General features: G+C 47.1%; 1 protein-coding gene across 8 annotated transcripts in view; it reads right to left on the minus strand.

The window, feature by feature from the left end:
- Window positions 1-25,865, minus strand: part of LOC110502387 (inactive ubiquitin carboxyl-terminal hydrolase 54) — a 113,988-nt gene that overhangs the window by 6,235 nt on the left and 81,888 nt on the right. For 6 of the 8 annotated variants that reach the window (XM_036959692.1, XM_036959696.1, XM_036959695.1 and 3 more), the window contains exons 3-18: window positions 24,675-24,767; window positions 20,198-20,332; window positions 18,747-18,860; window positions 18,499-18,581; window positions 14,598-14,703; window positions 12,658-12,804; window positions 12,060-12,209; window positions 9,941-10,109; window positions 9,475-9,660; window positions 7,966-8,142; window positions 6,920-7,514; window positions 6,643-6,776; window positions 4,896-5,057; window positions 4,144-4,263; window positions 1,972-2,182; window positions 117-1,090 (exon numbers count right to left, since the gene is read on the minus strand). In XM_036959692.1, the coding sequence (XP_036815587.1) occupies window positions 117-1,090; window positions 1,972-2,182; window positions 4,144-4,263; window positions 4,896-5,057; window positions 6,643-6,776; window positions 6,920-7,514; window positions 7,966-8,142; window positions 9,475-9,660; window positions 9,941-10,109; window positions 12,060-12,209; window positions 12,658-12,804; window positions 14,598-14,703; window positions 18,499-18,581; window positions 18,747-18,860; window positions 20,198-20,332; window positions 24,675-24,767 (3,556 nt within the window). Of the gene's footprint in view, window positions 1-116; window positions 1,091-1,971; window positions 2,183-4,143; window positions 4,264-4,895; window positions 5,058-6,642; window positions 6,777-6,919; window positions 7,515-7,965; window positions 8,143-9,474; window positions 9,661-9,940; window positions 10,110-12,059; window positions 12,210-12,657; window positions 12,805-14,597; window positions 14,704-18,498; window positions 18,582-18,746; window positions 18,861-20,197; window positions 20,333-20,524; window positions 20,675-24,674; window positions 24,768-25,097; window positions 25,168-25,865 lie in introns of those variants that run through there. The other 2 variants (XM_036959698.1, XM_036959699.1) reach the window with 2 other exon arrangements.

The raw sequence follows: 25,865 nt of genomic DNA on the forward strand, positions 1-25,865 counted from the left end.
TATTAGTCATGGACAGCTCTCACCCACTTACATTTTTATCCCTCATCATATCGAGCTTGTTTTTATTTGTATTTTTACAGTTGTACCATACATCACTGGTCAGTGAGTATACTTACGTTGCTTGTTGGCAGTGGGCTGGGGGCTAACTCCGCTTGGGGCCCGGGGCAGGCTGGTGGCCTGAAGGCTCGCCTGGTACAGAGAGTCTAGCTCCGACAGCTCCTCACAGGGTGACCCAACCACCGCCTGGGAGTTGTAGTAGCGGGTCACATTCTCTGCCCAGCGCTCCACTGGCATGGCGGCACCTGGCCTGTAGTTCCCAGACGCTGGGGAAGGGGTCCACCCTGGTCTGATGGGGGTGGAAGGTGGGCAGTGGGAGTCTGTAGGAGGGGCGTAGAAGGGGGAGTCGAAGGCGGCCGGCTGGTCCAGGCTCCAGCCGGACCAGTTACGGGTGGGAGGGGGAGAAGGAGGGCCGAGCCTAGAGGTGTTGGAGGAGATGGGGACAGGGGAGCTGTGGTTCTGATGGGCTGGAGGAGGCAGAGAGGGGCCCAGGGCTGGCCGTCTGGAATAGGCATCCTCCATGTTGGTGTCGCCCCTTTCCTCTGAGGTGTGGCTGACTGGAGAGGGTGTCCTGGAGTGCGGGCGTGGGGTGGGCAGAGTCTGGGTTGGGGGGTTACTGTTCCAGTGTGAGGGTGCAGCTGGCTGGTGGTTGGGCAGGGCTGGAGTCTGGTCATAGCCTCCCTCAGTAAAGCTCTCGTCCCGGCCATTCACACACAGGGCAGGCAGGGACACGGTAGCGTGCTTGTGGAGGGGTCTCACATGAGTACAAGAGTTATCTAGCACGCCTGACATCTCCAGTCCTTCCCGGCGCCCCCACGCCTCCGCCATGAACCCCCCTGTGGGTGACCCTGTGTGAGGGCTCGGGGGCATAGCGACAGGGGGGTGGCTCAGGGGCTCAGGGAGTGAGTTTGTGCTGGATGGGAGGGGCTTAACGTAGAGAGGAGACGGCGTGTTTCTGGTGGCTTCCGGGACTGCTTGTGGTTGGTCCTCCTGGGCGTCTGTCAACAGTATTTGGATTGGGACAGGCTGTTCACTAGGAAGGAGGAGGAAAGAGGCTCATGTTATGGGCTGGTTAGTGATTGATGGCGAGGCATCTCTCCCATGTCTTTGCTCTGAAACAGAGGAGGATTTTGTATTGTTTACAATACATTACTAAATACTACTTTTTATACTATACACATGTTCTAGGTCTAAAATGTTAGTTGGTGTGTGTGTGTGTGCGCATGTCAGTGTGTCCATGGGAGTCCGTGTGTGCGGGTATGTGAGTTGACTGTGCATGCGTGCGAGTTAACTGTATGTGTGTGTGTGTGTGTGTGTGTGTGTGTGTGTGTGTGGGTGTGATGTTCCTGTAACAGATGGACATTTTCGAGCTTTGGCACAGGTGAGCCACGGGGGGTGGCTCAGAACCGGACCCTGGAAGAGGCACTCGTGTCTGTGGACCCCCTAGGACCAGGACTCACAGCAACCTCCACAATAACTAAAGAGTAAACACCCGCACACACAACCCTCCAAACAACACAGCAGCACGAGCTACACTGAATAAGAGATGGCATTAGCAAATATTTGAAAACCTTAAAACACAAGTGTAAAACTGTGTGTTGGGAAACAATGATGCTGTATTAATGGTTAGATGTAGGAATCAGATTAGCACACATAGACCTACTGTAAAGAACCCAGGTTAAAGAAAACAAAACAGCATTTCTCCCTTTGTCTGTATGCACATTGAACACATACTTACAAATCAATGGTGTCTTTCCTATACTACCTGCAAAGCATGTTGCATGTTAAAGTATAAACCAGGACTGTGTGATCCCTGGTTCCACTCCTTCCAGAATCACATGAGGAACTCAGCCACAGGTGAGGTCAGGTGGGGGATGGGAGTCACAGGACACAGACAGGAGACAGTGCTGGTACCTGGGGGGGCCCTGGGGAGAGGGACAGGGCTGATCCTGCTTCTCTGTCTGCTCCTGATCCTGTTGCTGGGGTCTGTCTTCCTGCTGCTGCTGCTGTTGCATGCGCTGCTGCAGGCCCCGCGCTCTCCTCATGCACTTTTGCAGCCGGGCCTCAGCCACTGTCCTGCTATGGGTGTTAGCGCCACCCTCATGCATGGGAAGCCTGAGTTTAGCTACAGGGTGAAAAAAAAGGGAAGGAAAGCAGAAAAGAAAAAAATATAGAAAAATGCAGAAAATAAAGAGCTGCGTTATGGGGATGCATGCAAAATCAAATCATAGGATTAGACTGTTGAAATAATGACGTGGGTTTGGGAGGGGTGGGTGGGTGGATGGGTTTTGGGGTGGGGGAGGACATAAACAGGCACCACGCTTGGTGAGTAAAATGGATGTGTGTGTGTGTTGTAAATTAAAATGGACACAGGCTGATGATACGCACGGGGGAAATTAAGATCCACAGTGACTCCTTACAAAAATATTCTGTTCATACGGCAAATGGTTAAATCATATAGAATAACGTTAAATTAATCAAATCAAAGTGAACTGTGTTAAGGCAAAACAATTCAATTGATAGTTTTAAGCTGAGCCCTTCCCTAGGCGCAATATATCCATATATTCCCTAGGCGCAATATATCCAAGAAGACTGAGAATAAAATAATGGCTGTTCCTCTGTATTTCGACTCATATCACGGCGGCTGAACTGAGAAATATAGCGGCTATTTTTAAAACACTTTGTCTTGGTTAGCGGGGGAAATATCAGACGTTCAGACGTTTTTAGTAATCGACTTGACTTGCTGTAGATCTTAAAGGGAGAAATGGAGGAATGGGCTTTGTGAGACGAGGGGATAGTGGGGTGCCAGACAAGGGTAATTGTGTGTGTGTGTGTGTGTGTGTGTGCATTCCTCAGTGGAGTCAGGAGATTCAAACACACATTCAAGACGCTCACAACAGAGACAGTGAAACTGTGAAAGTCACATCGAAACACAGAGACATTAGGAAACGAGGACAAACACAGACAGAGAGACCACACTAACAACAGACTCACTGCCATGTTGACATAACAGACCCAGGCCACATTGTCCTAAATGAGCCCTGGGAAGACTTGGTTGTCATAGAGCTGGGTTCCCCACCCTGACCCCTCCCTCTCTGTGCTACCAGGCAGGATAATAACCACGGTGATGGGTAAACATCCCGGCGACTCGCCTCGTTTCATTATCATCAGACAGGGATGGTTGGTAGGCAGAGGGCTGCTGACCTTATCAGCCGTCCCGAACTTGTGTTTAGACAGACTAAATTGTCTCTTCCCCTAGTCATTACTCATTCAAGACTGCTCCTGCTTGCGGGGGGGGGGGGGGGGGGTTATTTTAGGTTCAGGACTCTAGTTGTAAGTCTGACTGGACAGAAAGCACAAATGTCAAGATATTTGGATAAAGCAAGAGCTATAGTTGCGGGCACTAAAAGGGTTTTGCAACAAACTATCGCTAGGAGACGATAGAGCACCGTGTTGCACGCGCCTTGCAGCAAGTATTCTGCCAATACCATAAAGTGACACTCCAGTCTCATTTTCACCTCATTTACTTAACAAAAGGCACATCTCAACAGGTGGTCCAGGTAGGTTATGACATAGCACAAGTGGTGGCGTGGGCCTTCCCTCTTTTGTTCTCTATTGCTCCTCAAGCAAAGGGCGAGGCCGGTGAAATCACAACTTCCCATCAGACCAACTCCTTGAATGCCCTACTCCTTGAACTTTGCAGTCGTGTCTACCCTTTAGTGTGTGTATTTTACTGTATTTATACTTGGGATATCACTTTTCAACTGTAAAAAATATTGTTTTAATCGCTGGAGGTCATCTTTAGTCTTTTGGGTATAGATAGTCAGATGACTGGTTCAAACCAAGTGACTCTGTGGCCTGAAAGTGGGTCTTTGTCATATAGGACCCTCCAGTCCACACCAAAGGTCAAATGACCACACCCTTCTTGCAGCATAGCTGTCTTATGCACAATAGTGGTAGGGACTACAGGTGAAACCAACAGAGACACACATGGACAGACACACAGGTAGGTAGGTGGTGGTATGGTGTTCTAGCTGGTCGGCTGGGCTGGCAGCAGGCACAGGGAGGCAGGTCAGGGCTACTTACATACGGCTTCATTAACCACAGACAGAGCGGCGGCCACCTCGCCAGCCTGCTCCAGTCGCAGAGACTGGTCTAGCAGTAGCTCAGCGTCCGACACACAGCGTTCATAGCCGTCCCCTTTGCCTAAGAAACACAGATATGCACACACACCAAAAGCAAAGCTCTTTAAACACACCCAGAAAGATATTTAAAACAAAAAAGGCACACAGTGAGTGGGGGGGAGGGTTGAGTTAATGATATGTCTTTGCAACCCTTTGAAGATGGTGGACTTATTGTTCACTTCAGAATTGCAGCAGGATCGCCTGACCTAAATCCGTGTACAAGCCCCACTAGTTCAATCAGATTTCTCTCCACTACAAAACGCAGCGAACATTCAAACTCGCTTTTTAACCCTTCTACGCTGTGACTGGGCCACTGGCCAGTCACACATTCTAACCATCTGAATGAGGAAACTTCCAATTGTGTGGGTGGGGGAACAATGCTCTTTTTTGTTAGACAACAGCAGTCCCATTAGTCAGCCCACTCAGGGTGCTTTCAACATGGAGCACTCAGACACCTGCTACATAAAGAGACACACACCCAAACCCAGGCGGTGTGGGGCAGGGCTGCCTCCGGAGAACAACTGATACAGCTCCCTGTTCTCTTCTGATTTTCACATGCTGTACTACAGTGGTCACCAACCCTGTTACTCATGGGCTTCAGAGTGGAACTCCTCTAGCTGAGCAACCATGCTGGGGTTGGGTCTGGGTCCTTACCCTGGTTCTGTAGCTCGTCCAGGTCCATGAACTTGCTGGGTCTGGGGTTGAACCCCAAGGCGGCCTCCTTTTCCTTCTCCTTCCTCCTCTGTAACTCCTGCTCCCTCGCTCGCCTGGCCACCTCCTCCTGCAGCTCGTCCAGCTCGCTGCGGCCTTCTCCCGCTGTGTGACACAAACACACATGTTAATATCGTAGCTTTCTATAATGGTCCCAGTTCAATAGCCTGACAAGACAAGGCAGGGGGAAGAGGTGTGAGGAGTGAGAGTGTGTACACGTCATCACACTTTGAGCACACAAGAGATACAGAGATGAATTAACATACGCCATCTGCTCAGAGTTCATAATGAATATACAGTGCATTCGGAAAATATTCAGACCCCTTGACTTTTTCCACATTTTGTTACGTTACAGCCTTATTCTAAAATTGATAAAATATTTTTTTCCCCCCACATCAATCAACACACAATACCCCATAATGACAAAGCCAAAACAGGTTTTTAGAAATGGACAAATTGAATAAAAAACACAGAAATCTTACATATTACAATTACTCAGTACTTTGTTGAAGCACCTTTGGCAGCGATTACAGCCTCGAGTCTTCTTGGGTACGACGATACAAGCTTGGCACACCTGTAATTGGGGAGTTTCTGTCCTTTTATCTCTGCAGATCCTCTCAAGCTCTGTCAGGTTGGATGGGGAGCGTCGCTGTACAGCTATTGTCAGGTCTCTCCAGAGATATTCGACCGGGATTCAATTCCAGGCTCTGGCTGGGCCACTCAAGGACATTCAGAGACTTGTCCCGAAGCCATTCCGGCGTTGTCTTGGCTGTGTGCTTAGGGTCGTTGTCCTGTTGGAAGATGAACCTTCGCCCCAGTCTGAGGTCCTGAGCGCTCTGGAGCAGGTTTTCATCAGAGATCTCTCTGTACTTTACTCTGTTCATCTTTCCCTTGATCCTGACTAGTCTCCCAGTACCTGCAGCTGAAAAAAAATCCCCACAGCATGATGCTTCATCGTGGTGATGGTGCCAGGTTTCCTCCATACATGACGCTTGGCATTCAGACCAAAGAGTTCCATCTTGATTTCATCAGACCAGAGAATCTTGTTTCTCATGGTCTGAGTCCTTTAGGTGCCTTTTGGCAAACTCCAAGTGGGCTGTCATGTGCCTTTTACTGAGGAATGGCTTTCGTCTGGCCACTCTACCATAAAGGACTGATTGGTGGAGTACTGCAGGGATGGTTGTCCTTCTGGAAGTTTCTTCCATCTCCACAGAGAAACTCTGGAGCTCTGTCAGAGCTCATGGCTTGGATTTTCCTCTGACATGGACTGTCAACTGTGGGACATTGTCTATACAGACAGGTGTGTGCCTTTCCAAATCATGTCCAATCAATTGCATTTAGAAACATGTAGAAACATCTCAAGGATGATCAATGGAAACAGGATGCACCTGAGCTCAATTTCATAGCAAAAGGTCTGAAAACTTATGTAAATAAGGAATTTCTGTTTTATATTTTGTAATAAATGAGCAAACATTTCTAAAAACCTGTTTCGCTTTGTCATTATGGAGTATTATGTGTAGATTGATGAGGGAAAAAAATAATTAAATCCATTTTAGAATGAGGCTGTATCAAACGTGGAAAAAGAGAAGTACGAATGCACTGTATATACCCCAAAACAGACACAACACCTAAAAAGACACTTTCCCACACACATTGTGGGAAACTCACTCACACACGGACTCACACCTACCCAGGCTTATGTGGCTGTTGCCCCTGCATGAAGCCTTGACGTCTTGCAGGAGAGCACTGCTGCTCTTAGACTTGGGCACGGTGCGCCATGATGGACCTGAGCTGGAGCTGGAAGGCTTCTTCAGACCGGTGTCCCTGAGAGAGACAGACAGAGAAGTCAGTCATACAATACACAGTTCATCATGTAGCTGTCAGTATTTGTGAGTCTAGCCTTTTTGGATATGTGAGTTACTATCATCTAGAATCTTTCCTAGCAGTTTGTATATACTCTACTGTACCTATGTGTATTAGCAGCATTGGGTCCCTCGCTGAGAGGCATGTCCAGGCTAACAGGACTGTTACTGTTCCTCTCGCTGCTCTCATAGCCACTCTCCATCCTCTGGATGAGCCTGGGGGGCTGCTGCTCCATGTTATGGCCCCTGGGGGTTGGTAGGGTCCAGGAGGAGGCCATATTACCAAAGGGCCCCTGTCCTTGTCCAGTGACTGACCCTGTGGGGCCCTCGGCTGGGGCCCCACTGTCTTCAGGCAGAGTGGCCCCTAGGGGACTATACCCAGCCTGTCTACGTCTCTCCCTACTGAAGATACTGTCTATATTGAGGGCCTCTCTCCGGGGCCTCCAAGCCGGTCTGTATCGTCCGCCGGAGGAGCTGGACTTGGACTCACTGCTGGTGCTGTCGGCCTCCCAGTCTCTGGCCTTGGTGGTGGCCCCTGACTCGGACCCTAGACCCCCAAGGGCCCCGGAGCCCGAAGAGGAGGCGGAGAGGGGGCGACTGTGGATGATGTTGCTCATGGTCTCCTTGAAATCCCTCAGTCGACTGGAGGAGGAGGACTTGGGTGCGGTGCGAGGTGCTTGTTGCTCCTTCAGAGTCTCCCCTATAGAAGCCAGGGAGACAGGAGAGAGAAGAGGAGGGAGATGGAGGGAGGGAGACAGATAGAGAGTGGGAGATAAATACATTAGTGGTGTGATGTCATGTGTTGATGGGGAGGGGTGGAAAAAGGAAAAAAACTATAGGATGAAAGTGCAACGCGAGTGACAACTTTGGTGATAACGGCTAACTGGACAGGACAAGAGAAAAATGGTAAGATACAAGATACCCTACTCCTGTACCTGTACCTGATCTGCTTGTTAAATATGTAAAACCCAAATGCTATGAACTACCTGCGAAAGACTAGAGGCACTGATTCTGATGAGCTCTAAGCTGCTAGATACAGTATAGTCTCCTGAGTCATCATGCTCTTCTGTCATAGGTCACTTGTTCCCTGGCTCTGCCGTGTGATTGGTCCCTAGTCTCTTGGCTCTGCCGTGTGATTGGTTCCTTCGTACCCTCGCTGTGGTAACCTGCCGACGAGGCTTCGTCAGTCTTAGAGCCCCGGCTCCTCTCCTCAAGTCGCCTCGGACGACTAGAGCTCCGCTTCCTGTCACTGGCCCCGCCCTTCCTGTCCACTGTTCCGCCTTTCCTCAGAGAGTGGCACTGCACTGGCCCACTGTCCGTCACTTGGCCTTAGGGAGGAGATTTTTTTTATGACCGTTTACATGGTTACGACATGTGAAAAATGATGACACATAATTCATGATGAACATGATTGGGTAATGGCTGTGGCTTTAACCCTCTGTACAGTACATACAAATCTGTCTAGAGTATGTTTGGGTGAGCAATACATGCTTAAACCTAAGTAGTTGTACGTGTGCATACATGCAAGGTAAAAGCATGAATTAATACACAGTTTAGTCTGTGTATATAAGAGGAGGCTGGTGGGAGGAGCTATAGGAGGACGGGCTCATTGTAATGGCTGAAATGGATTCAATGGAACGTGGTTTCCATGTGTTTGATACCGTTCCAATCTACCACTCCAGTCTTTACAATGAGCCCAGCCTCCTACAGCTCCTCCCACCAGCCTCTTTTGGTGCATAGGCTTGGGAGTATACTCTGTGTGTGTGTGTCAGTGTGTGTGTATGCGTGCAAGCATGCAACTGCGTGCATGTATGTGACTGTGTGTGTCTGTGCATACTTATGTGTTCGAGTGAGCTACAGACCATATTCATGTTTGTTTGTGCGTATATATCTACCCTGTCTGTGTGTGTGCATATATATCTACCCTGACTGTGTGTGTGCATTATATCTACCCTGTCTGTGTGTGCATATATATCTACCCTGTCTGTGTGTGTGCATATATATCTACCCTGTGTGTGTGCATTATATCTACCCTGTCTGTGTGTGTGCATATATATCTACCCTGACTGTGTGTGTGCATTATATCTACCCTGTCTGTGTGTGTGCATATATATCTACCATGTCTGTGTGTGTGCATATATCTACCCTGACTGTGTGTGTATGTGTATATATCTACCCTGTCTGTTTGTGTGCATATATATCTACCCTGTCTGTGTGTGTGTATATATATCTACCCTGTCTGTGTGTGTGCATTATATCTACCCTGTCTGTGTGTGTGCATATATATCTACCCTGTCTGTGTGTGTGCATATATATCTACCCTGTCTGTGTGTGTGCATATATATCTACCCTGACTGTGTGTGTGTGCATAAAATCTACCCTGACTGTGTGTGTGCATATATATCTACCCTGTATGTGTGTGTGCATATATTTCTACCATGGCTGTGTGTGTGCAAATATATCTACCCTGTCTGTGTGTGTGCATATATATCTACCCTGTCTGTGTGTGTGTGCATTATATCTACCATGTCTGTGTGTGTGTGCATTATATCTACCCTGTCAGTGTGTGTGCATATATATCTACCCTGTCTGTGTGTGTGCATATATATCTACCCTGTCTGTGTGTGTGCATGCTATTCCTGAACTCCTCCTCCTACTACCTGTGGTCTCCAGGCTGCTGCGGGAGGCTGTGTCGTTGTCTGGGTTACAGATGACGGTTCCCTGGGAATCGGAGGAGAAGTGGCTGGCCATGGACTCATGGTGAGAGTGGGAGTGGGAATGCTTGTAGGAGTAACTGTCTGTCGACGAGTCGGTGCGTGTGTCACTGGAGATGGACGGCTCGCGGCCTGAAGACAACAGCATGACAGCGGAACAGATGCAGACAGCCATCAGAGATAATAACGAGAACACACAAGCCAGGACTTAATCAGAACAGTACAGAGAGCAGGAAACTACCGCTTCAAGAAGGTGAAACACGTGGTGTATAAATTGCATTTGTTTTACTTTAACTACTAGTTCCATTTGAAAGAACAAGAACAAAAATACTATTTGAACACAGGTGTGGTAATGCAACAGCCATTCTGTGCGTGTAGCAAGTGATCTCGTGTGACGCGAGGCGTCTCGTACCCGAGTCCTCGCTGTCGTAGTAGGACCTGTTGAAGTGGTGCAGGTCCAGGCGGGAGGGCAGGTCCTGCACTGACACGGGCGTCCCCCGGGGGTCAGCGTAGAGCAGTAGCAGGGGCTGGTAGTGGCCCTTGATGCACCGAGACACCACGTCCTTCCACTTGGGCCCAATCTGCCGGGAAGAGAGGAAACTATGTCACGACTTTCCAGGGTTAGACCTGCGCATGCAGGCCCATCCCTGAAGTGAAATCTCAAAATGTTCAGGAAGAGTCGAACAGACACCCAGAAAAGTACACACAGAGCGAAGTGAGTGAGCTCACAAAAGAATGCGAGTTAGTCAAGACCACAGTACAATAGCTACTGCTAACATTAACACGACTCTGTAAGCGCCAGAGGAGCCATTTTCCAACCCCTCTTACCCCAACCTGGTTTTCCCGAATGCACAACGAACGCTCTGCCCTCGCTCAGCACAGGAATCTGTGACAGGAAGTCCCGATAGCCCTATCATATCAGAAAAGTGTGTGTGTGTGTGTATGCGTATGAGCGTATGTGTGTGTGTTTGAAAGCGCAAATGTGTGCGTGGGTCTACAGAGGTGGCCGCTTTGCTCTAGCTCTCTATTGGCCACGCCCTCCTGTCCAGCTGGCCAGATAAACAATAGAGGGATATCCTTGTTTTCAGGCCACTTTTGTCCAAACCCTCACTGGCTCACGTGCTGGCTTTACACACACACAGAGACAGAGAGAGAGAGAGAGAGAGAGAGAGAGAGAGAGAGAGAAAAGCTGCTTTGTATGCAACTGCCCAGGAGTGAACGTACAGCACAGACATTTATGTGACTAAAGCCATGATAGGAGAGAGAGGAAATGAGCGAGAGAGAAAGGAGAGAGAGAAAGGAAAGGGGAGAAAAGGGAGAGAAGAAAAGGACAGAGGAGTGGGAAGAGGGGAGACATTTTTTAAAGAAAGTGGATGGATGGAAGGTGAAAGAGCCATGCCACGGGGGGGGGGGGGGGGGGACTAGGTAGAGAGATAGAGAGGAAAAGAGAGAGACGGGAGAAAGGATAGGTGCGAGCCAGAGCAGTGAGAGAAGGCCCGGTGCCCACAGAGCTGTGTGTCATTTCCTACCCTCCGCCCGCTCCCAGGAGAGGTGGCGAGAGACACACACCACAGTTGGGCCAGCAGGCCAGGCATGTGGAACTAACTAACTAACGCCTCTGCTCAATGCTCCCACACCTCGTCACACAGAGAGGGGGACCTGACCTGGAACTAAAGGAGAAGCCAATCAGAACTCGCACCCATGACTGGCCACAACACTGCCGCAGTGTGAACCACCAATCAGAGTTCATCCAGATGACCTCATGTGACAGGCTTTGGGTTCCTCAGCAACGCTGCAGACCTCTCATTGTCCATGATAAGGACTGTGGCAGGTTACATGTGTCTCTCCATGAATTTTTGTACATACATGTTGATTGTTGTTTTTGATGTAAATTTTGTCTGGCCTAAATATCCCCAGTAGGATAAGAAAGTAAAGTAAACTATTCCTATGACAACTATTCCTCCTTGGGCTGTAATGACAACACAGCCTGTGTCATCGATTAAAAATGGAGCAAAAACAACCCCAGCTCGCCAGTGAGTCAACGAGCGGGTGAATAATGTAAACTCATGGCGCCGGGGTGAAATTAGCGACAAACAGGGGGCTTTGAATAGAGCCCGACGGGCCACGCTTCTGTTTAGCAATGAAAGAAAACATCAGGGAATTCGTTGTTAAAAGATGAATGTCCTCTCCCTCTTGACACAGCAACGGGAGAGAGAGACAATAAGCTGTAAAAGTGGAGGACTCTCAACTGAGAGGAGTCCACAGACACGTGTACGGCTCAATGGTCTTTCTCACAGTAACATCACCCAAGTGAGGAGCAATGTATAGCCAAACATGGCCTGTGTGATTTTCAACTGCAAAATACCGTAGGAAGAATAAAACACAGCAACTACACAGTAAAAACAAATGGTTCATGTTCATGGTCAGGATTAGGGGTAAAGGAATCCCATCCTACATTAGTGAATAAGGGCAACTTCTCTAACCATTCACCCGGATGGATTGATTTATTTCGTTTTTTTTTTTTTTTTTACCTCTTTGACATGTGCGTCGTCAAAGTACATCCACTTGCGTATCTTGGTCTGGAAGAAGAAGGTGGAGTAGTGCTTGCCGTAGTAACACACCATGCCCACCAGGTAGAGCTCTGCCTGCTTGGCCTTATCATCTGTTACTCTGTAGAAGAGCTGAGGGGGACAGGGGAGAGGACTCATGTTCAGCCCCATAGGGAAACAAAAAATACACTGTCCTGCAATACTGTATAGTTAAATCATATCCCCCCCCCCCAGGGTACCCAAACAGACATTGGGAATATTGGTATCAGATTATAACACAACTCGCAGAAGTACCACTTCAGAAACGCTCCAGAGGTTCTCAAAGGTTAGCTCGCTTTTACAGCAGGTAAACACCTTGAAAAATTCATTAGCGAGGGAGATGGTGCCTGACTGTGTGTGTTGTGTCAGAGTATAGAGACATCAGACTGCTTTCTATCCACTCTGGTGTCGGTGGCTAGAAACATTACAGCACACACAACCCAGTATGGCATAACTTAGTGGTATCTTCTGAAGAAAACTGTAAGAGTGAGTGTGTGTCTCCGTGTGTGTGTGTGTGTGTGTGTGTGTGTGCGCGTCTTACATCCCCCAGGCGCAGGCAAGTGCCCAGGCTGTGGATGACGTCCTCTGCCAGGTCTGAGTGGTCAGAGTCCCACACCAGACCTATGGTGATGATCTCTGGAGAGTTCATAAGTACCCGACGAATACGCAGCTTCTCCCCACAGTTACTCTGAGGTAGGGAGAGAGAGAGAGAGAGCGAGCGAGCAGGAAGAAGAGAGCGTGTGAAGAGGAGGGTGGGAAGAAAGGTAGGGGGCAAGAGATGGAGTGGGAGAGAGAAGGGGGAAGTGAAAGAGGGGGACAAAAAGGAGACGTAAATTGAGAGTTAATAAATCACAAATATAAACCCAAAATCCTCAAACAAACAAAAAAAAACTCAAACAAAGTCTACCATGACTCATTACGTTCCGAGTTGACAGTGATCTTCATCCATTTAGCTTTTTCAGTGTTGACTATGGTTCAATTCAGAGCACCCCTCATAGTGAGCTGTGTCTGAAAAGGTCAGCTGGCTGTAGGCCAATGACAACCCCCAATTCAAGTGTCACTTCTATGCCCATCACAGAGAGACAGCCTTCCTTTAGACAGAAACTCTACCCACACACTGGGCCCAGCAGCATGTGGGGTTCCTTCATAGAAGGTTACCACAAGGACTCCTTTCACAGAGCTGATTTGGGCCAGAGCGGTACAGCGTGTGTGTTTTTGTTTGTTTGTTTGTATGTGTGTGTTTGCGAGGGAGAAGGACGCATGTCACCACATGCACCTGCCATCTTGACCTCCTTTGCCGGAGAGGGGCAAAATTCCCTCTTCTTTTGTGCGTTTCCCAGAAGTGAGGCTGGAAACAAGCGGGCGGCAGGCCCCCGGAAGGGCAACGATTGTGCACGTGCCAAATTTGACATAAACAGAGGAGACTTTCTCACAGCACAGGCGAGCACTGGGGTTTCTCACACACAGACCAGCGGGAGAAGCATCAAAGTCAGCCTATACTTAGCGAATAAAAACATATTTCTGGAAAAGGCCTGTAATTGTACAATACTGGGGCAGCTTATGTCGACTCTGGAGTTGACCGTTAGAATGACCAGAGGCTTTAATGTTTGATAAAGATAAAGCTGGGAGGGAGTATCAGAATTACAAGAGTCATGTTTGACTGGGAGATTTCACATTTTAAAACGCTAATACTTTGAGCTGCTCATGTTGATCCACCCTGGTCCTTTCAGTTCCGTTTCTAACCCAGAGATATTACAGTCGAAGCACTAAGGACTCCGTGGTGAGTTTGGCTGGCCTCAGAATGGTGTTTACTGCCCATGTGACGCCATCAAGTCCCTCTGAACCAGTCCGCCCACACTCAACACAAGCCTCGGAGTTAGATTGTGTGTGTGTGTGTGTGTGTGTGTGTGTGTGTGTGTGTGTGTGTGTGTGTGTGTGTGTGTGTGTGTGCGTGTACGCAAGTGTGAGAGTCATAATATATTTCTTGACTAAAGAATCCTAAGGACATGAATATTTAACTTTTCTTTCACCATCATAAGTAAGAATATTTCTGGTGGGAGTGTAATATCTATTGTGGCTGTAATATAGTGTAATATAGTGGCTATCACAGTTGTCGTAGAGTCCATGGTGTGGAACAAGCTTTCCCCTAACAGCATGACAGCGGAGTCCCTGTTCATCGTCCAAAAAATGCCAGAAACTCTACCTCTTCAAAGAGTATCTTAAATAAACCCCACGGCACCCCCAAGCAAAAACACTTTTTTTACCTACACTTTTCCTACTAGTACTGACTTTGTTGATAACTACTTTATTGTAGGGAAAATGTCCTTACTACGACGGTGCTATCTGGTTGTCCCACCAAGCTATCTTAAGATAGCTGCACTAATTGTAAGTCGCTCTGGATAAGAACGCAGGCTAAATGAGAACAATGTAAATGTGCATTAATGGTATGGTGTGGTAAAGGGTTCTTGTATACCAACTCACCGGACAGTTGCGTAGGTCTCCCATAGTGCTGGCGTTGCGGAGCAGCTCTCCAAACATGTCTGGTGTGGGCTTGTCTTTACACTCCAGCATCCTCACCGCCTGGTTACTGTAACACGGGGAATACACAGAACATACACAACTCAGACATCTACAGTGTGAGACAACACACACTCAGACATCTAGTCCTTGCAACACCAGGGTTGTGGGTATGATCTGTGGGCCACATATATTGTAGGGGAGAGTGGGGTAAGTTGAGCCTAAGGGTTAGTTGAGCCACCCTTGTAACTAGGAAACCATACACAAAATGAATCATGTGACCAAATATTTAGGAAGAGGTCATCATTTCATGTGAAGGAAAAAAAGTGTCAAGCATGTTAGGTCCAAAAAACGGATTTTCAAAGTCAAATTAATGCATTGTGTTATATCTAAACCAAAGTAGAGTTTTAATATTGTTTTATACATCAGTTGGGGTCTCTATAAGCTACAATATGCGGTTCTAAACATAGCACGGAAAGTGCATCCTTGTAGCTGTGTGAGCTAATATAGTCTAAATGTTTGCCATGGGGTAAGTTGAGCGAATGGCCATGGGGTAAGTTGAGCCAATGGCCATGGGGTAAGTTGAGCCAATGGCCATGGGGTAAGTTGAGCCAATGGCCATGGGGTAAGTTGAGCCAATGGCCATGGGGTAAGTTGACCCAATGGCCATGGGGTAAGTTGAGCCAATGGCCATGGGGTAAGTTGAGCCATATTTGGAGAGTTTCTCCCATTCTCCTTTGTAGATCCTCTCAAACTCTGTCAGGTTTTATGGGGAGCGTCGCTGCACAGCTATTTTCAGGTCTCTCCAGAGATGTTCGGTCGGGTTCAAGTCCGGGCTCTGGTTGGGCCTCTCAAGGACATTCAGAGACTTGTCCTAAAGTCACTCCTGCTTAGGGTCATTGTCCTATTGGAAGGTGAACCTTCACCCCAGTTTGAGGTCCTGACCTCTCTGGAGCAGGTTTTCATCAAGGAATTCTCTATACTTTGCTCCGTTTATCTTTCCCTCGATCCTGACTAGTTGCCCAATCCCTGCCGCTGAAAAACATTCCCACAGCATGATGCTACCACCACCATTCTTCACCGTAGGGATGGTACCAGGTCTCCTCCAGACGTGACGCTTGGCATTCAGGCCAAAGAGTTCAATCAGGAGGTGAAAGAAACGCACACCTGTTTAGGCTAGGTGCTGGCTAGTGGAGTAGAACAATTGAAAATAAAAGGAGAGCCGCACACTCTAGGAGCTCAGATGCAATAATTTAATAACCTAATATCCAACGTTTCGACAGACAAGCTGTCTTCATCAGGGACAACTTGTCTGTCGAAATGTTGGATATTAGGTTATTAAATTATTGCATCTGAGCTCCTAGAGTGTGCGGCTCTCCTTTAATTTGTAAAGAGTTCAATCAGACCAGAGAATCACTCAGAGAGTCCTTTAGGTGCCTTTTGGCAAACTCCAAGCAGGATGTCATGTTCCTTTTACTGACCACTACCATAAAGGCCTGATGGGTGGAGTGCTGCAGAGACGGTTGTCCTTCTGGAATGTTCTCCCATCTCCACAAAGGAACTCTGGAGCTCTGTCAGAGTGACCATCGTGTTCTTGTTCACCTCCGTGACCAAGGCCCTTCTACCCCGACTGCTCAGTTTGGCGGGGCAGCCAACTCTAGGAAGAGTCTTGGTGGTTCCAAACTTCTTCCATTTAAGAATGATGGAGGCACTGTGTTCTTGGGGACCTTCAATGCCACAGACATTTTTTGGTACCCTTCCCCAGACCTGTGCCTTGACACAATCCTGTCTCAGCGCTCTATGGCTCTATTCAACCTTATGGCTTGGTTTTTTCTCTGACATGCACTGTCAACTGTGGGACCTTATATAGACAGGTGTGTGCCTATCCGAATCATGTCCAATCAATTGAATTTACCACAGGTGGACTCCAATCAAGTTGTAGAAACATCTCAAGGATGATGAATGGAAACAGGATGCACCTGAGTTTAGTTTTGAGTCTCATAGGGTTTGAATAGTAAGGTATCTTTTATATATATATATTATTAGCTAAATGTCTAAAAAAAAAAATCACTTTGTCATTATGGGGTATTGCGTGTAGATTGATGAGGATTTGTATATATTTCATATATTTCAGAATAAGTCTGTAAAGTAACAAAGTGTGGAAAAAGTCAGGGGTTCTGAATACTTTCCGAATGCACTGTATATTGACAACAACAAAAATGATGAACAAGAACCTGTGCGAAAGAGAGGCTATGATATTGTAGCAGAGGCACATAATGTCTTATCTTATGACATGGAGTCTGAGCTTGCTAAACATATCCAGAATTTTGCGGCCCAGTTTCATGGGCTTAGTATCCTCAAATGCATGAATTGGCACATCGAAACAACATCCCTGTCCCATACAACTGGTTGAGAAATGGAAGGGGAAGTGATATTGAACAGAGAGATCGACATGTATATCTGAATGTAGGCATACATTTAAGAGACACAATATACCACACCTCCCAGTCCATGAATTCAACTTTGACCTACCAGCACCACCAACCTCTGTCACAGGACACTATCACCCACTTACCCCAAGGTGGCTCAAATGTAGATATCTTTTGTTAGAAATAACACTATATTTCCCTTGACGTAGTGATGCTGAATGTAAAAAATGGCTCAACTTACCCCACTCCACCCTACAGACTGTGTTAAATGTAAGCATCTTTCAGATAAAAACATCCTTCTAAAATAGAGAGCACTACAGCTACAGCCTTAACACTGGTACTACTGATCATGTGACTGCAGGGCCTTAGACCAGTCCTTTGACTACAAGGTGACTCTTTGTTCCGTTCCCATTCTCTCCAGGTCTCTCTGGGGCTCTGTCAAAGACACTCCAGGGTTATACTGTAACTCTGTGCTCTGGTGCAGGAGAGAGGCCTGTTATTGGCATATAAACCGTTGTCAGGATACAACATACTCCTCTGAGGGTTATGGGGGGGGAGTGGGTGCGTGTGTCTGTGTGTGTGTGTGTGTGTGTGTGCGCGTGTGTGTCTGTGTGGGTGTGTCTCTAACAGATAGAGAGGGGCTGGTGTTTCAGGATGTTGGGCTCATATCAGGGCCAAATAGCGTTGAGGAATTAGATAGAGCCCACACAGTACACCTAACAGACTAATCACATGGAATATTATTGTAGACACTTCATCACTTTTGCATAAGAAGTTTGCTCATAACATAACAAGCACTCTGGGCTGACTGGCTGGCTGCTACAGCAGACGAAGAGACTGAGACTGGTGTTGGGCTCTCCTGAGGGCTTCGCTGCAGACATCGCCACAGCTGGAGACGCAGGCAGGCAGCCCCTGGCTCACTACAGCTAGTCCGCAGCCTAACGGAGGGAATGCAGGTGATTCATCCCTCCTTCCTCCTCCCACAGCCCAGAGAGGTTTGGTGGACAGCTCATACTGCCACAATGAAGAAAGCTATTACCCGTTCCTAGGCGACCTGATATCTAACCTAGCGGGTTACTTCTCTTTAGAGGAGGAGAGAGAAAGCACATTCGGTCACCATTGTGTCTCTAGGTCGAGAGAGCGTTGATTTTTTGTTGTTGCTCTGCTCCGTGGAAAAGAGACCGGAAAAGCTTTTCAGTCTATCATCTGTTTGCGGAGTGAATGGAGCAAAATTCAATTGGAGAGCAGTGCCCATCAACTTTCACTTTCGTATAAAATGTGCGCCTATGTATGGTGTTAGTCAACTAGTCCGAACTGGTCCGAACAGGTCAGAAGGAACCCCCTCGGAACTAGTCTGAACCATTCAGAACATCAGTCAGATCTAGGCAGAACCAGTCAACTCAATGCTGTTTTCCCAAGTCAAAGGATTTACTCACCAGAGGGAGGTGGTGGAGATGTAGTGCACCATCTGAATGAATGGCAGTGGGTCAGAGGAGGCCCCACAGCTGCTACACACACACTGCAAACATACAAAGAGTTACACCACTAAGATAAGCACAGCTGGCTTGACTTCAGTTAATGACATAGAAATGGATGGGGGGGAGGGGGTGTCAATTCTGAGATGAAAAGAAAATGGATTGACTGATCATCTAAATAAGTTACTGAGGCTTGTGTTTGTGCTGACCTGTTCGAAGAGCGTCATGGCAAACTTCTGGTGTGGGATGCAGTGCTTGGCTGTGCAGATGTCCTCTTTGGTCTCGTCTGAGATGTGGAAATGAATCCGCATTAGGATGTTCTCCTGTGGGGGCAACAGTTAGAGACAGTCATGTTGGCTTTATTCCTGTTTGTGTTTGTGTGTGTAAGCAAGTGTGTATGCGCTTGCCCACATGTGTTGTTAACGGAATCACATTACTACGTCATGACAAAACCAACACACAAAGAAAATATCCTCGAGAAAATCTTGAGAAAACTTATATTGCTTAAAGGAATAATCCACCTATAAACTATCTTTTGATATATTTTTAAAAATTAATCTACTGTTGATGCAGTCTCAAAATGTTTTGCACGTCAGCAATCATGTCTTCAAGACATAAGGACTTTCAAAATGCAAATTGTAACTTGCCACATCATCATGATGATGCATCTACAATTCGATTTTTGAAAGTCCTATATCTTGAAAACTTGATCACTGAGATGGAAAACATTTTGGGACTGCATCAACAGTGGATTAATAAACACAAATATAGTTTTTGAGTGGATTACTGTTTTAAACTCAGTGAAGCAGCAAGGTGCTGCACTGCAAAACACACAGAGGCTCTGGTTGGCCATCCTGAGCTAATTTACTGGGTGATTTATCACTCTAACTGCAGGCAGGAGCCCTCGGAGCGGTGGGAGTTCTGTAGCACTGCAGAGAGAGGGTCACCACGGGGAGGTTCCAATGTACACTTAGCATCTGCCTCAGCCCACCATCCCACCGCCTCCGGAATGCAGCCGCAGCCAAATACCCAGAATAATACTAATAAAAAAAACAACCCAAGTTGCAGTTTCCGTATGTTCTCGCTTGTCAGCAGAACATAAAGAGAAGTGGAGAGAGAGGTTGAGAGGAGAGAATAGGCCCAGGGAGGGAACAATCCTCTGGCTGGCTGCCTAGCTGCGTTGCTTATAAAATGAGCTAGTCAGGGGGGAAAAATGGCAAAGTTTCTTTCTTTGTGGTAGTGTGGTAGAGGCTGGGTGGACTGCTTACTGTCACTGGGATCAGGGTAAAAGCCTTGTAGAGAGCTCTGCACTGCAACTTCCCAGAGACAAAAACACTTCCCACACTTTTCCTTTGTTCTCCCAAAGTAAATAGTGTCCCCAGCCATTGTTTTCTAAATATTACGGCATGGCAAAAATCAGATTTTTAAACATGGAACATTTTGTTATGAGATCACTTTTAGCAGATCTCGTAGCTCTGTTCTGTTTGCTAAGTGTGTAGGTGTATTAGAAGAGAGAGAGCAGGAGTGGAAGAATGAAGGGTAATGGACGTGGGGAAGTGAGGGATGAGGTAAGTCATGGAGGAATAAGTAAGCTGAGAGAGTAATAGTGAGGGGGTAAAGTAGGAAGAAGTGGAGGAGCAAAGGGAGGGTTGTCTCTTACGAAGCACTCTGCAGCGTCGTCCATGATGCCCAGCTGGAAGCGCTGTTCGTCCTGGAAGGTCTTGGCCAGAGCGCTGCGGAGCGCGTCAGATGGCAGCACCTTCTCACTGCTGAACTGGAACTGAGCAAAGATACTCTAGAAACAACAAGAGACACAGTAACACAGCGGGGTCAACAACAGCGTAACACTCTGGAATAACAGGAATGGACTCAACAGAAAGTATTCACGGATTGTACAACGAAATGATACATTCACAGGGTTCACATAGGGTTCACCGCAACTGGAAGGGGGTCAATATCATTTATATCAAGGTAACACTAATTTCACCTCTTCACTGTTGACGTCGAGACTGCTGTTTTGCAGATAGTATTTAATGAAGCTGCCAGTTGAGGACTTGTGAGGCGTCTGTTTCTCAAACTAGACACTCTAATGTACTTGTCCTCTTGCTCAGTTGTGCACTGGGGCCTCTTACTCCTCATTCTATTCTGGTTAGGGCCAGTTTGCACTGTTCTGTGAAGGGAGTAGTACACAGTGTTGTAAGAGATCTTCAGTTTCTTGGCAATTTCTCACATGGAATAGCTATAATTTCTCAGAACAAGAACAGACTGATGAGTTTCAGAAGAAAGTTCTTTGTTTCTGGCCATTTTGAGCCTGTAATCGAACCCACAAATGTTGATGCTCCAGATACTCAACTAGTTTAAAGAATGCCAGTTTTATTGTTTCTTTAATCAGACAGCAGTTTTCAGCTGTGCTAACATAATTGTAAAAGTTTTTTTTAATGATCAATTAGCCTTTTAAAATGATGAACTTGGATTTGCTAACACAATGTGCCATTGGAACACAGGAGTGATGGTTGTTGATTATGGGCCTATGTAGATATACCGTAAAAAATCTGCTGTTTCCAGCTACAATAGTCATTTACAACATTAACAATGTCTACACTGTATTTCTGATCAATTTGATGTTATTTTAATGGACAAAAAGTTTGCTTTTCTTTCAAAAACAAGGATATTTCTAAGTGACCCCAAACTTTTCAACGGTGGTGTATACTGTTGAAGTCGGAAGTTTACATACACCTTAGCCAAATACATTTAAACATTTTCACAATTCCTGACATTTAATCCTAGTAAAAATTCCTTGTCTTGGGTCAGTTAGGATCACGACTTTATTTTAAGAATGTGAAATGTCCGAATAATAGTAGAGAGAATGATTTATTTCAGATTTAATTTATTTCATCACATTCCCAGTGGGTCAGAAGTTTACATTCACTCAATTAGTATTTGGTAGCTTTGCCTTTAAATTGTTTATCTTGGCTCAAACGTTTCGGGTAGCCTTCCACAAGCTTCCCAAAATAGGTTGGTGAATTTTGGCCCATTCCTCCTGACAGAGCTGGTGTAACTGAGTCAGGTTTGTAGGCCTCCTTGCTCGCACACGCTTTTTCAGTTCTGCCCACCCATTTTCTATGGGATTGAGGTCAGGGCTTTGTGATGGCCACTCCAGTACGTTGACTTTGTTGTCCTTAAGCCATTTTGCCACAACTTTGGAAGTATGCTTGGGGTCATTGTCCATTTGGAAGACCCATTTGCAACCAACCTTTAACTTCCTGACTGATGTCTTGAGATGTTGCTTCAATATTTTCCAACCTCATGATGCCATCTATTTTGTGAAGTGCACCAGTCCCTCCTGCAGCAAAGCACCCCCACAACATGATTCTGCCACCCCTGTGCTTCACGGTTGGGATGGTGTTCTTCGGCTTGCAAGCCTCCCCCTTTTCCCTCCAAACATAACAATGGTTATTATGGCCAAACGGTTCTATTTATGTTTCATCAGACCAGAGGACATTTCTCCAAAAAGTACGATCTTTGTCCCCATGTGCAGTTGCAAACTGTAGTCTGTCTTTTTTTATGGTGGTTTTGGAGCAGTAGGTTCTTACTTTCTGAGCGGCCTTTCAGGTTATGTTGATATAGGACTCGTTTTACTGTGGATATAGATACTTTTGTACCTGTTTCCTCCAGCATCTTCACTAGGTCCTTTGCTGTTGTTCTGGGATTGATTTGCACTTTTCGCACCAAAATACGTTCATTTCTAGGAGACAGAACGCGTCTCCTTCCTGGGCGGTCCCATGGGGTTTACATGTCCTAACCGGCTTGCCAAAACTATAGTTTGTTAACAAGAAATTTGTGGAGTGGTTGAAAAATGAGTTTTAATGACTCCAACCTAAGTGTATGCAAACTTCTGACTTCAACTGTATATACACACACACACACACACACACACACACACACACACACACACACACACACATACTTTGGGTATAATGTCTATATTTATGTTGCAGGGCGCATTTGAAAAAGTATGTCTTCCCTGTTTTAAATCATGTATTTCCATTTTCTCAGACAAGAACACCCTGAACAAGGTGAGTGTTTATTGGGCAAGCGAACATAAACACACGTAAAGGCACACAAACATGCGCACCCACTAACACAAACATGCGCGCACACACACACACACACACCTGCCTTGCCGCTGCACCTCAACCTATCTTGCGTACGGAAGAGAGAGAGAGAGAGAGAGAGAGAGAGAGAGAGAGAGAGAGAGAGAGAGAGAGAGAGAGAGAGGAGAGAGAGAGAGAGAGAGAGAGAGAGAGAGAGAGAGAGAGAGAAGAGGTGGGTGAGGTGAGCTGAGGGAGAGAGAACAGGAGAGGCAGAAAAGGAGGTGGGGAGAGGATAAATTATCATAGCCTTATAATTCTGCTCAAATTAAATGCCTGGCCGAAATGCCCTGTAATCGACCCTTCAAATGAGCCCTGGTAATTCTGATAAGGCTGAGACATCAAGGGAGAGAGGGAGAGAAAGAGAGAAGGAGAGAGGAAGACCAGAAGCAGGAAGGGAGGGAGGGAGAGGAAGATGGAGGCAAGGGGAAAGAGCACAGGGAGAGATGGAGAGAGCAGAGGGGAGAGTGAATGGGAGGGAGAGAGAGATGGAGGGAGAGAATGAAAGAGCAGAGAGAGGGAGAGAGATGGAGTGCAAGAGTGAAAGAGAGAGAGCAAGGGCAGAGGGAGCAACAGAAGTACACTTAGGCCTACATTTCTGACCATGACTCTGAGGTAGACACTGGTGTGAAATCAAATAACCTGTCACAGTCAAAAGGACCAGACCTAGTCAGTCAGTAGCTAAAAGATGGCCTCGTTAAACTCACGGGGCTCTGTCGCTCTCCAAGTCCAGCCTGCTAGCCAGATCCAGCTGCTCTTAGCTATGCCTGCCACGCAGACCGTGTGTGAAACAGAGGAACCAGACATGCCTTCAAATATCACCATCGAACCCCTCCGATGGGCCATGCAGCCCTAAGCATCGCAGATCATCAAACCACTCAGTTTCACAAGAGCCCATTTAAATCTGCATTTGGGTGTGAACATTGCACACGGCTGAGTGTGTGGAGTGCCATCCTACAGCCACTCAAAAGGCATTTCCGCACCCTCGACTGTCTCCTCTGGTACGTATGAGAGTGTGAAACTTGCCTCTTCATTAAGATGGAATCAATGACTCAAACCAGGAAAATCAAACCTGCTGGCCCACAGAATGAGTCTTGTGGTGTAATGGAAGTAAGCTTAGTGGCAAAGCTAGTCTGGTTCTGCCAGCCAGCCAAAGAGACAGACAATCAGAAATTGATTTGGAATGAATAACAGAGAGTCAGTTACAGAGTAAGACTAAAGTTAGAGAGACCACCCTCACACAGACAGGAAGACAGACAGGAAGACAGACAGGAAGACAGACAGGAAGACAGACAGACAGACAGACAGACAGACAGACAGACAGACAGACAGACAGACAGACAGACAGACACTTACACAGAGACAGACAGATGGTCGCGGTGAGACATATAGAGATGGTCATTGGTCACTAGGGGTGGCCCAGTTGTGCTATTTGAACGATCATTCCGATTACCGCAGTCATTTGGCAAATAACACACAGAGAGAGAGAGAGTGGGGGGGGGGGGGGGGGGTAAAGCCATTGATCTACATTCAGCGGCCTGTCCAGCTCAAATCAAATGTATTCAAATCCAATTTGATTGGTCACATAGCAGATGTTATTGCAAAATGCTTGATCAGAGAGAGATCAATGGTCCATAATAATCCATAACCACTGGCCAGACATCCAACCACTGTCTATCCACACCAGGGGAGATGGCTTAATTACTGACATGTTAAGACATAAATATTCACATCCCAGAACTCCCATTCAAAATCATGGTCATCTCTTAGCTTAAGAACTAAATTGACAGAAGTAACTTGAAAACAATGACGTATTTGATCAACTTACTGTTGAAAATAAAATACAATAGTCCAATACCAAAAGAACCATCCTCTATCTGCATTCTTTGGTAGGCATTACATGGAAAGGATTCATTAATAAGTGAACCACCTGTTCTCCACCCCCAGGCCTCCCTCTCATCTCCACCCACAGGTCTAGCCTCTTACCTTCAGGGCACAGAATATACACGAGTCCTCCATGCACTTGTGTGTGGTCAGCTGCCGGAAGCTCCGCCGAAAGATGTCCAGGTGCCACAGGACCTGTGGAAAAGGCGAGAAGAGTGAGACAAAATGACATACAAATGCTCCTCAAGTCGGACCTCACAACTCCGGATCACCTGATTTCTAAATGGAATCTCCTGAGCAAACAACAGAAAGCTGCTGTAAAGGAAACGCTACGGGAGCGTGTGACAAGCATTTGCTTCTCTGCGTCGCCTGCTGTTGACTTTCCCACCCTCCATAAGTGCCAAGGCTTTGCTCCAAAAGTCTAAGCTTTCCGCAGATTCAAAACCCTTAGAGAGAGCACGGCATGTCTATCTGTGGAAATCTAAAGTTCTCTAAAGCCAGTGGAATTCCCTCGCTAACTCGTACCTGATGCTAAAGGATGTCCCTCCCTGAATTTGAGGTTTGTTACACAACCACAGTGGAGCCCACTGCTGTCCTGTCCAATCCCCTGTTGGCTCTGAGAGCCCACCACTGCTGCACTAGCCCAAACCCGTCCAATAGGAACAAGAGCAGGTCCTGTCCAATCAGATCCCTGATGCCTCCCAGACTCTTAATCCCCTCAGCAGGGGAGGAATCCTGCACGCCTCACCAAGGGTTATGGGAAGAAGATGAAGAAAGAAAGAGAGAGGGGGAAGCGAGACGGACAGAGGGAGCCAGAGAAAGAGAGTATGTGATAGACCGCGGGATAAGGGAGAGAAGGTGGGATAGAGACAGAGAGCGACAGAGAGAGAGAGAGAGATAGAAAGAAAGAGAGAGAGAGAGAGTGTGTGTGTGAGAGAGCACCAGGCCCATCACTTTGAGGAATGTACGCTTGCCCAGGTCGGGCTGAGATGCTGGGTGTCAGCGGAACAAACGCGGCCCTTGCAGTTTCCCGTCGGGAGGCTCCCTGGCATACCATCTTCCATCTGGCACCCTGCCTGAGCAGCCCAAGGGGAACGGAGGTCCAGGGCCCACCCCCACCTATTCAGTGTCTAACAGCGCCCACGCCATGGTCCTGCTGCCACGTCCACACACCACCGAGCTGAATTATAGACAGCCCTGTCAGTCTCTGTTAACCTGAACTTCCATCTTCTCTCTCTGTTCCCCCTGTCCCAGACACTACCTATGTGCAGTATCCCTTTACCTAAAAATGCC

Source organism: Oncorhynchus mykiss, chromosome 23, assembly GCF_013265735.2.
Source record: "Oncorhynchus mykiss isolate Arlee chromosome 23, USDA_OmykA_1.1, whole genome shotgun sequence".
In the NCBI taxonomy this organism is placed as follows: Eukaryota; Metazoa; Chordata; class Actinopteri; order Salmoniformes; family Salmonidae; genus Oncorhynchus; species Oncorhynchus mykiss.